This window comes from Microplitis mediator, chromosome 11 (genome assembly GCF_029852145.1).
Source record: "Microplitis mediator isolate UGA2020A chromosome 11, iyMicMedi2.1, whole genome shotgun sequence".
In the NCBI taxonomy this organism is placed as follows: domain Eukaryota; kingdom Metazoa; phylum Arthropoda; class Insecta; order Hymenoptera; family Braconidae; genus Microplitis; species Microplitis mediator.
The window spans coordinates 20,281,758-20,295,170 of NC_079979.1; the positions used below are offsets into that span (position 1 = coordinate 20,281,758).

Here is a 13,413-nt window from a genome sequence, read left to right on the forward strand (position 1 = left end):
GGCCACTCTTCGCAGAAAATCACTTCAACCATCTCCACCCATGTCCACCCATGTCCACCGACCCTCAAATGGGTCCGAACTTGAACAATAAATTTTTCTCAGGACTTTGTTGTGTTTTTTCTACTAGAAGACATCATAAGGAACAAAAAACGTTAATATTGTCATGGGTTATTTCCAACAGGAGCAAAGTTACAGGCCACTCTTCGCAGAAAATCACTTCAACCATCTCCACCCATGTCCACCCATGTCCACCGACCCTCAAATGGGTCCGAACTTGAACAATAAATTTTTCTCAGGACTTTGTCGTGTTTTTTCTACTAGAAGACATCATAAGAAACAAAAAACGTTAATATTGTCATGGGTTATTTCCAACAGAAGCAACGTTACAGGCCACTCTTCGCAGAAAATCACTTCAACCATCTCCACCCATGTCCACCCATGTCCACCGACCCTCAAATGGGTCCGAACTTGAACAATAAATTTTTCTCAGGACTTTGTTGTGTTTTTTCTACTAGAAGACATCATAAGGAACAAAAAACGTTAATATTGTCATGGGTTATTTCCAACAGGAGCAAAGTTACAGGCCACTCTTCGCAGAAAATCACTTCAACCATCTCCACCCATGTCCACCCATGTCCACCGACCCTCAAATGGGTCCGAACTTGAACAATAAATTTTTCTGAGGACTTTGTCGTGTTTTTTCTACTAGAAGACATCATAAGGAACAAAAAACGTTAATATTGTCATGGGTTATTTCCAACAGGAGCAAAGTTACAGGCCACTCTTCGCAGAAATTCACTTCAACCATCTCCACCCATGTCCACCCATGTCCACCGACCCTCAAATGGGTCCGAACTTGAACAATAAATTTTTCTCAGGACTTTGTCGTGTTTTTTTTTACTAGAAGACATCATAAGAAACAAAAAACGTTAATATTGTCATGGGTTATTTCCAACAGAAGCAACGTTACAGGCCACTCTTCGCAGAAAATCACTTCAACCATCTCCACCCATGTCCACCCATGTCCACCGACCCTCAAATGGGTCCGAACTTGAACAATAAATTTTTCTCAGGACTTTGTTGTGTTTTTTCTACTAGAAGACATCATAAGGAACAAAAAACGTTAATATTGTCATGGGTTATTTCCAACAGGAGCAAAGTTACAGGCCACTCTTCGCAGAAAATCACTTCAACCATCTCCACCCATGTCCACCCATGTCCACCGACCCTCAAATGGGTCCGAACTTGAACAATAAATTTTTCTCAGGACTTTGTTGTGTTTTTTCTACTAGAAGACATCATAAGGAACAAAAAACGTTAATATTGTCATGGGTTATTTCCAACAGGAGCAAAGTTACAGGCCACTCTTCGCAGAAAATCACTTCAACCATCTCCACCCATGTCCACCCATGTCCACCGACCCTCAAATGGGTCCGAACTTGAACAATAAATTTTTCTCAGGACTTTGTCGTGTTTTTTCTACTAGAAGACATCATAAGAAACAAAAAACGTTAATATTGTCATGGGTTATTTCCAACAGAAGCAACGTTACAGGCCACTCTTCGCAGAAAATCACTTCAACCATCTCCACCCATGTCCACCCATGTCCACCGACCCTCAAATGGGTCCGAACTTGAACAATAAATTTTTCTCAGGACTTTGTTGTGTTTTTTCTACTAGAAGACATCATAAGGAACAAAAAACGTTAATATTGTCATGGGTTATTTCCAACAGGAGCAAAGTTACAGGCCACTCTTCGCAGAAAATCACTTCAACCATCTCCACCCATGTCCACCCATGTCCACCGACCCTCAAATGGGTCCGAACTTGAACAATAAATTTTTCTGAGGACTTTGTCGTGTTTTTTCTACTAGAAGACATCATAAGGAACAAAAAACGTTAATATTGTCATGGGTTATTTCCAACAGGAGCAAAGTTACAGGCCACTCTTCGCAGAAATTCACTTCAACCATCTCCACCCATGTCCACCCATGTCCACCGACCCTCAAATGGGTCCGAACTTGAACAATAAATTTTTCTCAGGACTTTGTCGTGTTTTTTTTTACTAGAAGACATCATAAGAAACAAAAAACGTTAATATTGTCATGGGTTATTTCCAACAGAAGCAACGTTACAGGCCACTCTTCGCAGAAAATCACTTCAACCATCTCCACCCATGTCCACCCATGTCCACCGACCCTCAAATGGGTCCGAACTTGAACAATAAATTTTTCTCAGGACTTTGTTGTGTTTTTTCTACTAGAAGACATCATAAGGAACAAAAAACGTTAATATTGTCATGGGTTATTTCCAACAGGAGCAAAGTTACAGGCCACTCTTCGCAGAAAATCACTTCAACCATCTCCACCCATGTCCACCCATGTCCACCGACCCTCAAATGGGTCCGAACTTGAACAATAAATTTTTCTCAGGACTTTGTTGTGTTTTTTCTACTAGAAGACATCATAAGGAACAAAAAACGTTAATATTGTCATGGGTTATTTCCAACAGGAGCAACGTTACAGGCCACTCTTCGCAGAAAATCACTTCAACCATCTCCACCCATGTCCACCCATGTCCACCGACCCTCAAATGGGTCCGAACTTGAACAATAAATTTTTCTCAGGACTTTGTTGTGTTTTTTCTACTAGAAGACATCATAAGGAACAAAAAACGTTAATATTGTCATGGGTTATTTCCAACAGGAGCAAAGTTACAGGCCACTCTTCGCAGAAAATCACTTCAACCATCTCCACCCATGTCCACCCATGTCCACCGACCCTCAAATGGGTCCGAACTTGAACAATAAATTTTTCTCAGGACTTTGTCGTGTTTTTTCTACTAGAAGACATCATAAGAAACAAAAAACGTTAATATTGTCATGGGTTATTTCCAACAGAAGCAACGTTACAGGCCACTCTTCGCAGAAAATCACTTCAACCATCTCCACCCATGTCCACCCATGTCCACCGACCCTCAAATGGGTCCGAACTTGAACAATAAATTTTTCTCAGGACTTTGTTGTGTTTTTTCTACTAGAAGACATCATAAGGAACAAAAAACGTTAATATTGTCATGGGTTATTTCCAACAGGAGCAAAGTTACAGGCCACTCTTCGCAGAAAATCACTTCAACCATCTCCACCCATGTCCACCCATGTCCACCGACCCTCAAATGGGTCCGAACTTGAACAATAAATTTTTCTGAGGACTTTGTCGTGTTTTTTCTACTAGAAGACATCATAAGGAACAAAAAACGTTAATATTGTCATGGGTTATTTCCAACAGGAGCAAAGTTACAGGCCACTCTTCGCAGAAATTCACTTCAACCATCTCCACCCATGTCCACCCATGTCCACCGACCCTCAAATGGGTCCGAACTTGAACAATAAATTTTTCTCAGGACTTTGTCGTGTTTTTTTTTACTAGAAGACATCATAAGAAACAAAAAACGTTAATATTGTCATGGGTTATTTCCAACAGAAGCAACGTTACAGGCCACTCTTCGCAGAAAATCACTTCAACCATCTCCACCCATGTCCACCCATGTCCACCGACCCTCAAATGGGTCCGAACTTGAACAATAAATTTTTCTCAGGACTTTGTTGTGTTTTTTCTACTAGAAGACATCATAAGGAACAAAAAACGTTAATATTGTCATGGGTTATTTCCAACAGGAGCAAAGTTACAGGCCACTCTTCGCAGAAAATCACTTCAACCATCTCCACCCATGTCCACCCATGTCCACCGACCCTCAAATGGGTCCGAACTTGAACAATAAATTTTTCTCAGGACTTTGTTGTGTTTTTTCTACTAGAAGACATCATAAGGAACAAAAAACGTTAATATTGTCATGGGTTATTTCCAACAGGAGCAAAGTTACAGGCCACTCTTCGCAGAAAATCACTTCAACCATCTCCACCCATGTCCACCCATGTCCACCGACCCTCAAATGGGTCCGAACTTGAACAATAAATTTTTCTCAGGACTTTGTCGTGTTTTTTCTACTAGAAGACATCATAAGAAACAAAAAACGTTAATATTGTCATGGGTTATTTCCAACAGAAGCAACGTTACAGGCCACTCTTCGCAGAAAATCACTTCAACCATCTCCACCCATGTCCACCCATGTCCACCGACCCTCAAATGGGTCCGAACTTGAACAATAAATTTTTCTCAGGACTTTGTTGTGTTTTTTCTACTAGAAGACATCATAAGGAACAAAAAACGTTAATATTGTCATGGGTTATTTCCAACAGGAGCAAAGTTACAGGCCACTCTTCGCAGAAAATCACTTCAACCATCTCCACCCATGTCCACCCATGTCCACCGACCCTCAAATGGGTCCGAACTTGAACAATAAATTTTTCTCAGGACTTTGTCGTGTTTTTTCTACTAGAAGACATCATAAGAAACAAAAAACGTTAATATTGTCATGGGTTATTTCCAACAGAAGCAACGTTACAGGCCACTCTTCGCAGAAAATCACTTCAACCATCTCCACCCATGTCCACCCATGTCCACCGACCCTCAAATGGGTCCGAACTTGAACAATAAATTTTTCTCAGGACTTTGTTGTGTTTTTTCTACTAGAAGACATCATAAGGAACAAAAAACGTTAATATTGTCATGGGTTATTTCCAACAGGAGCAAAGTTACAGGCCACTCTTCGCAGAAAATCACTTCAACCATCTCCACCCATGTCCACCCATGTCCACCGACCCTCAAATGGGTCCGAACTTGAACAATAAATTTTTCTGAGGACTTTGTCGTGTTTTTTCTACTAGAAGACATCATAAGGAACAAAAAACGTTAATATTGTCATGGGTTATTTCCAACAGGAGCAAAGTTACAGGCCACTCTTCGCAGAAATTCACTTCAACCATCTCCACCCATGTCCACCCATGTCCACCGACCCTCAAATGGGTCCGAACTTGAACAATAAATTTTTCTCAGGACTTTGTCGTGTTTTTTTTTACTAGAAGACATCATAAGAAACAAAAAACGTTAATATTGTCATGGGTTATTTCCAACAGAAGCAACGTTACAGGCCACTCTTCGCAGAAAATCACTTCAACCATCTCCACCCATGTCCACCCATGTCCACCGACCCTCAAATGGGTCCGAACTTGAACAATAAATTTTTCTCAGGACTTTGTTGTGTTTTTTCTACTAGAAGACATCATAAGGAACAAAAAACGTTAATATTGTCATGGGTTATTTCCAACAGGAGCAAAGTTACAGGCCACTCTTCGCAGAAAATCACTTCAACCATCTCCACCCATGTCCACCCATGTCCACCGACCCTCAAATGGGTCCGAACTTGAACAATAAATTTTTCTCAGGACTTTGTCGTGTTTTTTCTACTAGAAGACATCATAAGAAACAAAAAACGTTAATATTGTCATGGGTTATTTCCAACAGAAGCAACGTTACAGGCCACTCTTCGCAGAAAATCACTTCAACCATCTCCACCCATGTCCACCCATGTCCACCGACCCTCAAATGGGTCCGAACTTGAACAATAAATTTTTCTCAGGACTTTGTTGTGTTTTTTCTACTAGAAGACATCATAAGGAACAAAAAACGTTTATATTGTCATGGGTTTTTCCCAACAGAAGCAAAGTTACAAATTCATACTCATACCGATTCTTTTTTTCTCTTATCAATTCCAATGTTATGTTTGCCTCACTCGAATTTCATAGTTCATGCGTCTTCAGAAATATCTTGGATTTTTTATCAATAGGCTGAAATTTCGGGTTTCCACTATCTGCTATCTGCCAAATTTGATTTTAATCGTCACTAGACAATTAGCTTCTTAAACTTAGCGCGCTTTTTTCGTTGTTTTGGAGTTTTCCCATCTTAGCTGATGTCTCTGCATTCTAACATTGCTCAATTAGCATTGTGCTCCTCTACCGGCCAGATCATACAACAAGCAACAGGTCGTCGATTCGTTCCCGCGACTCTTATTTCAATTGAACAACAAACAACACCGTCAACTGCAGTTAACAGCTTCGGAGTTTTAGTTTGTCATTATTTCGATTTTCGCTGACATTTCCATTTTTTTTTTCTTTGTAATTTTTCTTGCAATTATGGATCGTCATAACCAAAACGTAAGTTATTTATTTTATTTACTAATTTGCTTTAATTGTTTTCATCTGGATGTTTGCATGATTTTTTCTTCATCCGAGTTTTCATATGTTAATATTTACTTCAAATTTTTATAATTTTTGAATAATAGAATTTTTTTTCTGTTTATGAATTTTCAAACTATTCAATTTATTAATAACAAGTGTTATTTATTAACAACACTTGTTACGTTACCAAATAACTACCGCCATCTTGCGTCTGTGACGTCACATTTCATTTTTTTAAATCAAAGGCGCCAAATTGTTTTGCAGTTTCCCAAGCGGCACAAATAAAATTTGTTGAGTCTTTGTTGAATTGAAGTTAACAATTGCTTCACTTAATTTTCTGATAACAAATCATCGTATTAAATTAAACATAAAGTCATCAATTTTCTTTGTGCCGCTTGGGATACTTTTATAAGCACGTGGTATCTGCTGCCGTGGCTGTCATTTAAAAAAACATTACATCTCATTTTTAGTCATAAACAAAATCTATGAAATTCCAAACATAATTTTTTTTTTTCGTGGTATTTAAATGGGAAATAGAAAATCGTAATCAGGGAGTACTCGTCATTAATATTAAGGGCTGAAATGTTAACTGCCTTTTTTTTCATCCTACTGGAACTTCTGAGTGTCTTTGAAAAAAAAAAAAAAAAAAAACAAAAATATAGTTGATTTTTTTGAATCGGGGTGAAATAGATTTATTCGTCATTGAGTCATCATTCATTATAAAATATCTATTTATTATTAAGTAACTCATATTCTTCAATGCGGGATCAGATTTCGACGGAAACGAAAACAGCGAGAAGTTTGGGGCTGGCCCGCAGGTTCAACTGTTAAACCGATTTCCATTTGTTTGTTATCGATTTGTTGAAAAAAAAATCCGGAAATTGTTAACTGTTTTTAACTTCAGGATCATATGATTATTTTGTTTATTTGTTTGCAGCGACACTTTGCCATTGTGCCCAGCCACCACGTCTTTATGGTGCTTCGCATCGATAGTGGGTGGGTCGTCGCCCCATGGGTGTGGACGACGTCGTCGGGCTACGTGCATTATCGTAGCCATGATGACGTCGTTCAATGGGACCGCGATAGGAACCGTGCCCATCCCCCTCGCAGGGACCGTATCCTTGAGACCAGGACACTAAGTCGTGAGTATTTTTCTTTTACGTTTTTACATTTATGTTTTAAATTTTTTTCTACATTGTTTTATATTTTTTATAGCAACTTTGGAAGATGCAGTTTGGGTTCGAGACCGCCTGACCCACCAACAACCAGGCGGTGATCAAATCCTGGCCCAAGTTGCCCGTAAGTACATCAAATAATTGCTGGATACTCAACAATTATTTGATGTATTTACTTATTATCAAACTTTTTTTTTCAGAACAAGTACAAAATATCGCTGCAGGGTTGCAGGGCCTAAACATTGCGGCTGCTGCTCGAGTTCCCAGAGTCCCTCTCGATATTCCGGTTGCCACGATCCGGCAGCTTGATGCTCTGGAAGGCGAAATACGCCACGCCGATCAGCGACAAGCTCTCGTACGTAATTAACTGCAGTATTATAAAAGTAAACTTTTTAATCTCTTTTTTTATTTTCTAGGCTGATCTTTTGAGGGCGGGGTGGAACGCCAACCCGACCCACCAGGTTCACGGTCTGATGAGCGTCGCTTTCGGACGCGACATCAAAGACTTCGTGGCGGGGCGCGATTATCGAACCCTGAGGAGCATTTGTCACTGGCCCAGGCTGTGGCAACTGTTAGTTGGTAAGTTTTGAACTGCAATCATTTGTTTATAAATATATTTAATTCCAAATCAATTTTTAGACACTGTGGAGGACCTATCCAATTGGGCCCCTGATGAGGTCGAGACCAAGCTGAGGCATTGGTTCCGAAAGAACCGATAATCTTTTTTTAAATTTAATTTTATTATCATTATTATTATGGTTATTATTTTTATTATTGTCATTATTATTATTATCATTATTATTATTATTATTATTATTATTATTATTATTATTATTATGCAGTAAGTCTTAATTCCTGTAAAAATTATAATAATTAATTAGTTATTTTTTTTTTTTAATAATTATTATAACTAAAAAAATATCAGTTGACTATTTACCTACCCTTGACGTTATCACCTTCCTCAGTCAGATATTCATCGCCCAAGAAACTGAAAGTCTTCTCGCTGATATGAACTCTTCCAGGTTTTCCCGTACTCTCCAATTTATTAGCCAAAGTAACGTCATTAGACCAGACGTCAAATTTAAATCTCTTAGTCCCAACGATCCTACAGAGCACAGTCCCAGTGTGGACACCAACTCTCATGTTGACACCTTCTCTCCTCTCGATATCGAACTGATTGATGGCTTCGATCATCGCCAGTCCCATTTCTACGCAGCATCTCGCGTGGACTGACCTCGGCTCCGGACACCCGCTGACACAATAATAACAATCACCAAGCGTAGATATTTTTTCGCAGCCATGCTGGACACAGAGGTCGTCAAATCTCTCGAACAAATCATTCAAAATGTCAACGAGTTTCTCTGCCGTTTTGTTCGAACTTATTCTCGTGAACCCGACGACGTCGGCGAACAAAATACTGACGTCTTCCATCGAGTGCATGTTAAACGGACGGAAGAGCGACCTGATGTCTGCAGTATTATTCGAAGGTATCGAGCCCTTTTTCAGTGAGTCCTCTCGCTCGCAATTATTTGATGTATTTACTTATTATCAAAATTTTTTTTCGAAAGAGTCGATGATATCGCAGACGGAGTCCAAGAATTCACCGTTGCGGCTGCTGCTCGAATTGCGGATGTACGTTCCGATATTCCGGTCTCTACTATTGAGCAGCTCGATCGGCTAGAACATGCTCTGGCCTATGCCGATGAGCTCAACGCTCTAGTACGTAATTATTAACTGCAGTATTTTAATAAAAGTGAACTTTTCAATTACTTTTCTTATTCTTTAGGCTGATTTATTGAGAAATGGTTCCCCAAACCATCCTATCAACGGCCTGATGAGCGTCGTTTTTGACCTGCAAATCAAAGACGTGGTTGTGGGGCGCGATTACAAGCCTTACAAGAGCATCACTCACTGGCCCAGGCTGTGGCAATTGTTAATTGGTAAGTTTTAAATTACAAGTATTGGTTTTTAAATAATTTTAATTATAAATCAATTTTTAGAAACGGCAGAGGACAATCTGGTTGGGACGTTAACGACGTCGCGACGAAACTAAAACATTGGTTTAAAAAACACCGCAATTCATAATTATATATTTTATTATTATTATTAGACAAAATTTATAATAATAAATTAGATCTTGTTGTCTGATATATTTTTTACTTTCAATATAATTTCATTAATTAAGTTATTATATCGAGTTATTCAAGCACACTAAAAGATTTCAAAAATGATGACCATCCAAAGAAGTACTTGATATTCAGTTATATAGCAGGAGAGTATTGGGGTCAGAATTGCTCTCAAGGTAGAATATAATACTTCTGAAATAAGTATCTTACCAGGGACACTACAAATGGTAGGCGCTGTCTAGTGGCGAGCACCGAACTACTCCTATTGCCGTTGTCTAGAAACAAGAAATTTTTCTCTTGGTTTAATCAACTTTTTTTTCATAGTTGGAGCATACAAAAATTTTTGCGTTAAAAGAATAGTCCTTATTCCGAGAAATTTAATTTCTTTTGTCAATTTAACAAATATTTTTTGGATCCAAAAAATTTTTGATAAAGTAAATAATTCAGTTAAATTCACGAATAATTTTTGCAGTAAGCACAGCTAAAGAAAACGTTAGATTTTTGTTAAATTGGATTTAAACATAAATTAATTATTTCCATTTGTCAATAAATGAATTTCTTTTATTTTTTTTCTAATAAAATAGTGTTTTTTCCATTACTTCCGATGGATTTATATTTTATTCCTTAACCCTTTACTCTAAATCCTGTAATAACTTTTTATTTAATTTATTTTCATACTTTTAATTATTATTTTTGACTAAGATAATTATCATGAAAGTAATACATTGCTGTAGAAAATATTAATTTAAATACTACTAAATAAACATATCATTCATTATTTTTCTAATCCATAGATATTTATTTTTTTTTGATAACAAACAAATACAGCCGTCATTAATATTCTAATTTATACAAAGCCCGTGAAAAAATATAGCAGAAAAATACTCTTATATACAACAATAGAAAATGTGAGTAACCAGTTATATAAAATCTTTTTTCATCAGGATATTTAAAATCTCCGCATTTAAAAAATTTAAAAATTAATAAGTGCATTTTTTTATAAATATTTTTTTTTATTATTTACTCTATTTAATTGTAACTTTAAATTTGTCTGATGACTGCTACATTCACACTCGTGATTCAAATTAAGCGCGCGCGAATTATAAAAGTAAAAATCCGAAGTTTACCGAGCCGGGTACTTTTTCTCAGGCCGAATATAAATATATACAATTAAATCCACGTGTATAAAAAATTTATATGCTGTGATATCTCGTACAATATGTCATCAGTCAGCTTAGATAAATTTAATGAACGTGCAAGTATTGCGGTAATATATTTTTAAAATAAAATATTTATTTTTAATTTACTCTGGTGTAGAGAATCTGCCAAAAGTAAATATTGAGGTTATAATCTTGTCTTACTTTCAGGAAAAAGAGATAGAGTATTTAAAAAATGAAATCGAGCAACTGAAACTCGCTGTCCAGACCCGAGTTCCTGAGCAAACTCTCGGTGCCAGCGAACTGCTTCAAGAGAATGCTAAACTGAAGCACCGGATTGCGGTTATGAAACGAGTAAGCACCGGAAATTCGCATTTAATATTGATCCAGTTATTTTATTCTATTTATTTTTCAGTACGTTGAATCGTTACGTGAAAAAGAGTCGGATAAAAATAACACCATGGGAGAGAACCACAAAATGCCCAGTATCAGTGTCCAGCTGGAGGAATTATTTCTACAAGCGATCAAAAAGTCATATCCGGATATTCCTGATCCACCGGTTGTTATCTCGGCATCTGGTAACCCCAAGTTTGGAGATTACCAATGTAACAGTGCCATGTCACTGTCTAAACAGCTTGGAGCATCAGGTAATTATTTATTTACCAGGAACAGGAGTTGTTGATGGATTTACTGATTTATTTAATTAAATTTACTGCAGGAGTAAAAGTAAATCCGTTTGACGTTGCCAATAATATCATCTCCAACACCAGTCCATCGCCTTTGATTGAAAAACTAGAAGTTGCAAGACCTGGTTTCATAAATATTTATCTTAGTCGGGACTACAGTCGCTCGATCTTGAGCAATGTCGTTAAGTCGCGTCGTGTCTTCCCGCCGGAGGTTAAAAAACTACGAGTTGTTGTTGACTTTTCGAGTCCCAACATCGCTAAGGAGATGCACGTGGGCCATCTGCGGTCGACAATCATCGGCGAGAGCATATGCCGTCTTCTGGAGTACCTGGGACACGATGTGCTGAGACTGAATCACGTGGGAGACTGGGGTACGCAGTTCGGAATGCTGATAGCGCATTTGCAGGACAAGTTTCCTGACTACGTGACTTCCTCGCCCCCGATAGCGGACCTTCAGAGCTTCTACAAAGAGTCAAAGAAACGTTTTGATGAAGATCCGGAGTTTAAGAAACGTGCCTACGCATGTGTAGTTAAATTACAAGCTGGTGATCCAGATATTACTAAAGCCTGGCAATTGATTTGCGATGTGTCGCGTAAAGAGTTTGACAAATTATACCGTCGTCTTGACGCTACGATAATTGAACGTGGGGAATCCTTTTACCACAAGATGATGGAGGAAGTGGTGAAAGATTTGGAAGAGAGAAATCTGCTAGAAGACGACGAGGGACGTAAAATCATGTGGGGCGAAAAACCAAATACTGGAATTCCACTGACGATTGTTAAGTCTGACGGAGGTTTTACTTATGACACTTCGGACATGGCGTGTTTGAAACACCGTCTTCATGTAGAGAATGGCGACTGGTTGATTTATGTTACTGATGCTGGTCAAGCTGTCCACTTCCAGATGCTGTTTAGCTGCGGAAGACGCGCCGGCATACTCACACCAGACAGAAAAGTGACTCACGTGACTTTCGGAGTGGTCTTGGGTGAGGATAAAAAGAAATTCAAAACTCGTTCTGGTGACACTATCAAGCTGCTAGACTTGCTGGACGAAGGGCTCAAGAGAGCGCTAGACAAACTTCAGGAAAAGGGCCGAGACAAGGAGCTGAGCGCAGAAGAGCTGAAGGCTGCTCAGGAATCAGTCGCCTACGGCTGCATCAAGTACGCGGACCTGTCACATAATCGTAACCACGAGTACATTTTCTCATTTGATAAAATGCTTGAGGACAAAGGTAACACTGCGGTCTATCTGCTCTATCAGCTGACGAGGATACGGTCCATCGCCCGGGCTGCAAACGTCACGGAGGAGCAAATAAAACAGGCGGTAGACTCGACCCCGATCTCACTAGAGCACGAAAAAGAATGGAAGTTAGCAAAGGTCTTGATTAAATTCCCAGATGTTTTACTGAAAATCACCAAGGATTTGTTCCTCCATCCACTTTGCGAGTTTTGCTATGAAATATCTACCGCCTTCAGTGAGTTCTATGACAATTGTTACTGCGTCGAGAAAAATAAAAACGGGGAAATTGTTAAAGTTAATATGAACCGAATCTTGTTATGCGAAGCCACGGCTATTGTTTTGGAACAGTGTTTCTTTATTTTAGGATTGAAGCCTGTTGCCAAAATGTAACTTTTTTGTTAATCAGTACTCAGATTAAACTATTGAATGTCAACTTTAATAACTGTACATTTTGAATTTTTTTTAACATCAATTGAACAAGACTCGAAAGATGGCAGAGGTTCGATTATTTTTCTATTCTATCAGCGAATTACACATAAGAAAATTTAATCAAAGAAATCTTAAGTCCTTTGTGTAATTAATCGGTCGTCTGCTTTTTTTTATCAAAGAATCTGATAAACTGATAAGTTTATTTTCCGCAACTGATAAAAATGAAATTTCTTTTGTTAAAAAAAAAATGAAATGAACTCAGTAGTTTAATTATTAAGAAATAAGTGAATAATAAAATATTTATACAGTGTGAAGTAAAAATAAAATTTTTTAAGATAATTTGTTGTTATTTTAATTTATAAAATAACCTTTGAACATAAAAAACAGTTTTTTCCACTAAATGATTTTAAAAAAACTACCAACAGCTGATTGACTTAATAAATTCCCTAGTTCATAGGAAATTT

The 13,413-nt window shown here is 38.0% G+C and overlaps 3 protein-coding genes across 3 annotated transcripts; 2 read left to right on the plus strand and 1 right to left on the minus strand.

Moving 5' to 3' along the window:
• Positions 1–5,927: 5,927 nt before the first annotated feature.
• On the plus strand, positions 5,928–8,147 carry LOC130677258 (uncharacterized). Its single transcript, XM_057483943.1, has 6 exons — positions 5,928–6,112; positions 7,074–7,278; positions 7,352–7,435; positions 7,512–7,666; positions 7,728–7,890; positions 7,951–8,147. The coding sequence occupies exons 1-6, from the start codon at positions 6,092–6,094 to the stop codon at positions 8,028–8,030; spliced, it is 708 nt and encodes a 235-aa protein (XP_057339926.1). The 5' UTR covers positions 5,928–6,091; the 3' UTR covers positions 8,031–8,147.
• Positions 8,148–8,149: 2 nt separating this feature from the next.
• Positions 8,150–9,941, minus strand: LOC130677028 (adenylate cyclase type 9-like; the record flags this gene model as incomplete). Its single annotated transcript, XM_057483545.1, has 2 exons — positions 8,253–9,941; positions 8,150–8,166 (listed from the first exon to the last, which is right to left on the minus strand). Coding segments are annotated over exons 1-2 (516 nt in total), but the record flags the coding sequence as incomplete, so codon positions are not given.
• A 700-nt stretch (positions 9,942–10,641) lies between these two features.
• Positions 10,642–13,280, plus strand: LOC130677278 (arginine--tRNA ligase, cytoplasmic). Its single transcript, XM_057483976.1, has 4 exons — positions 10,642–10,704; positions 10,805–10,948; positions 11,010–11,241; positions 11,313–13,280. The coding sequence occupies exons 1-4, from the start codon at positions 10,657–10,659 to the stop codon at positions 12,908–12,910; spliced, it is 2,022 nt and encodes a 673-aa protein (XP_057339959.1). The 5' UTR covers positions 10,642–10,656; the 3' UTR covers positions 12,911–13,280.
• The last annotated feature ends 133 nt before the right edge of the window (positions 13,281–13,413 follow it).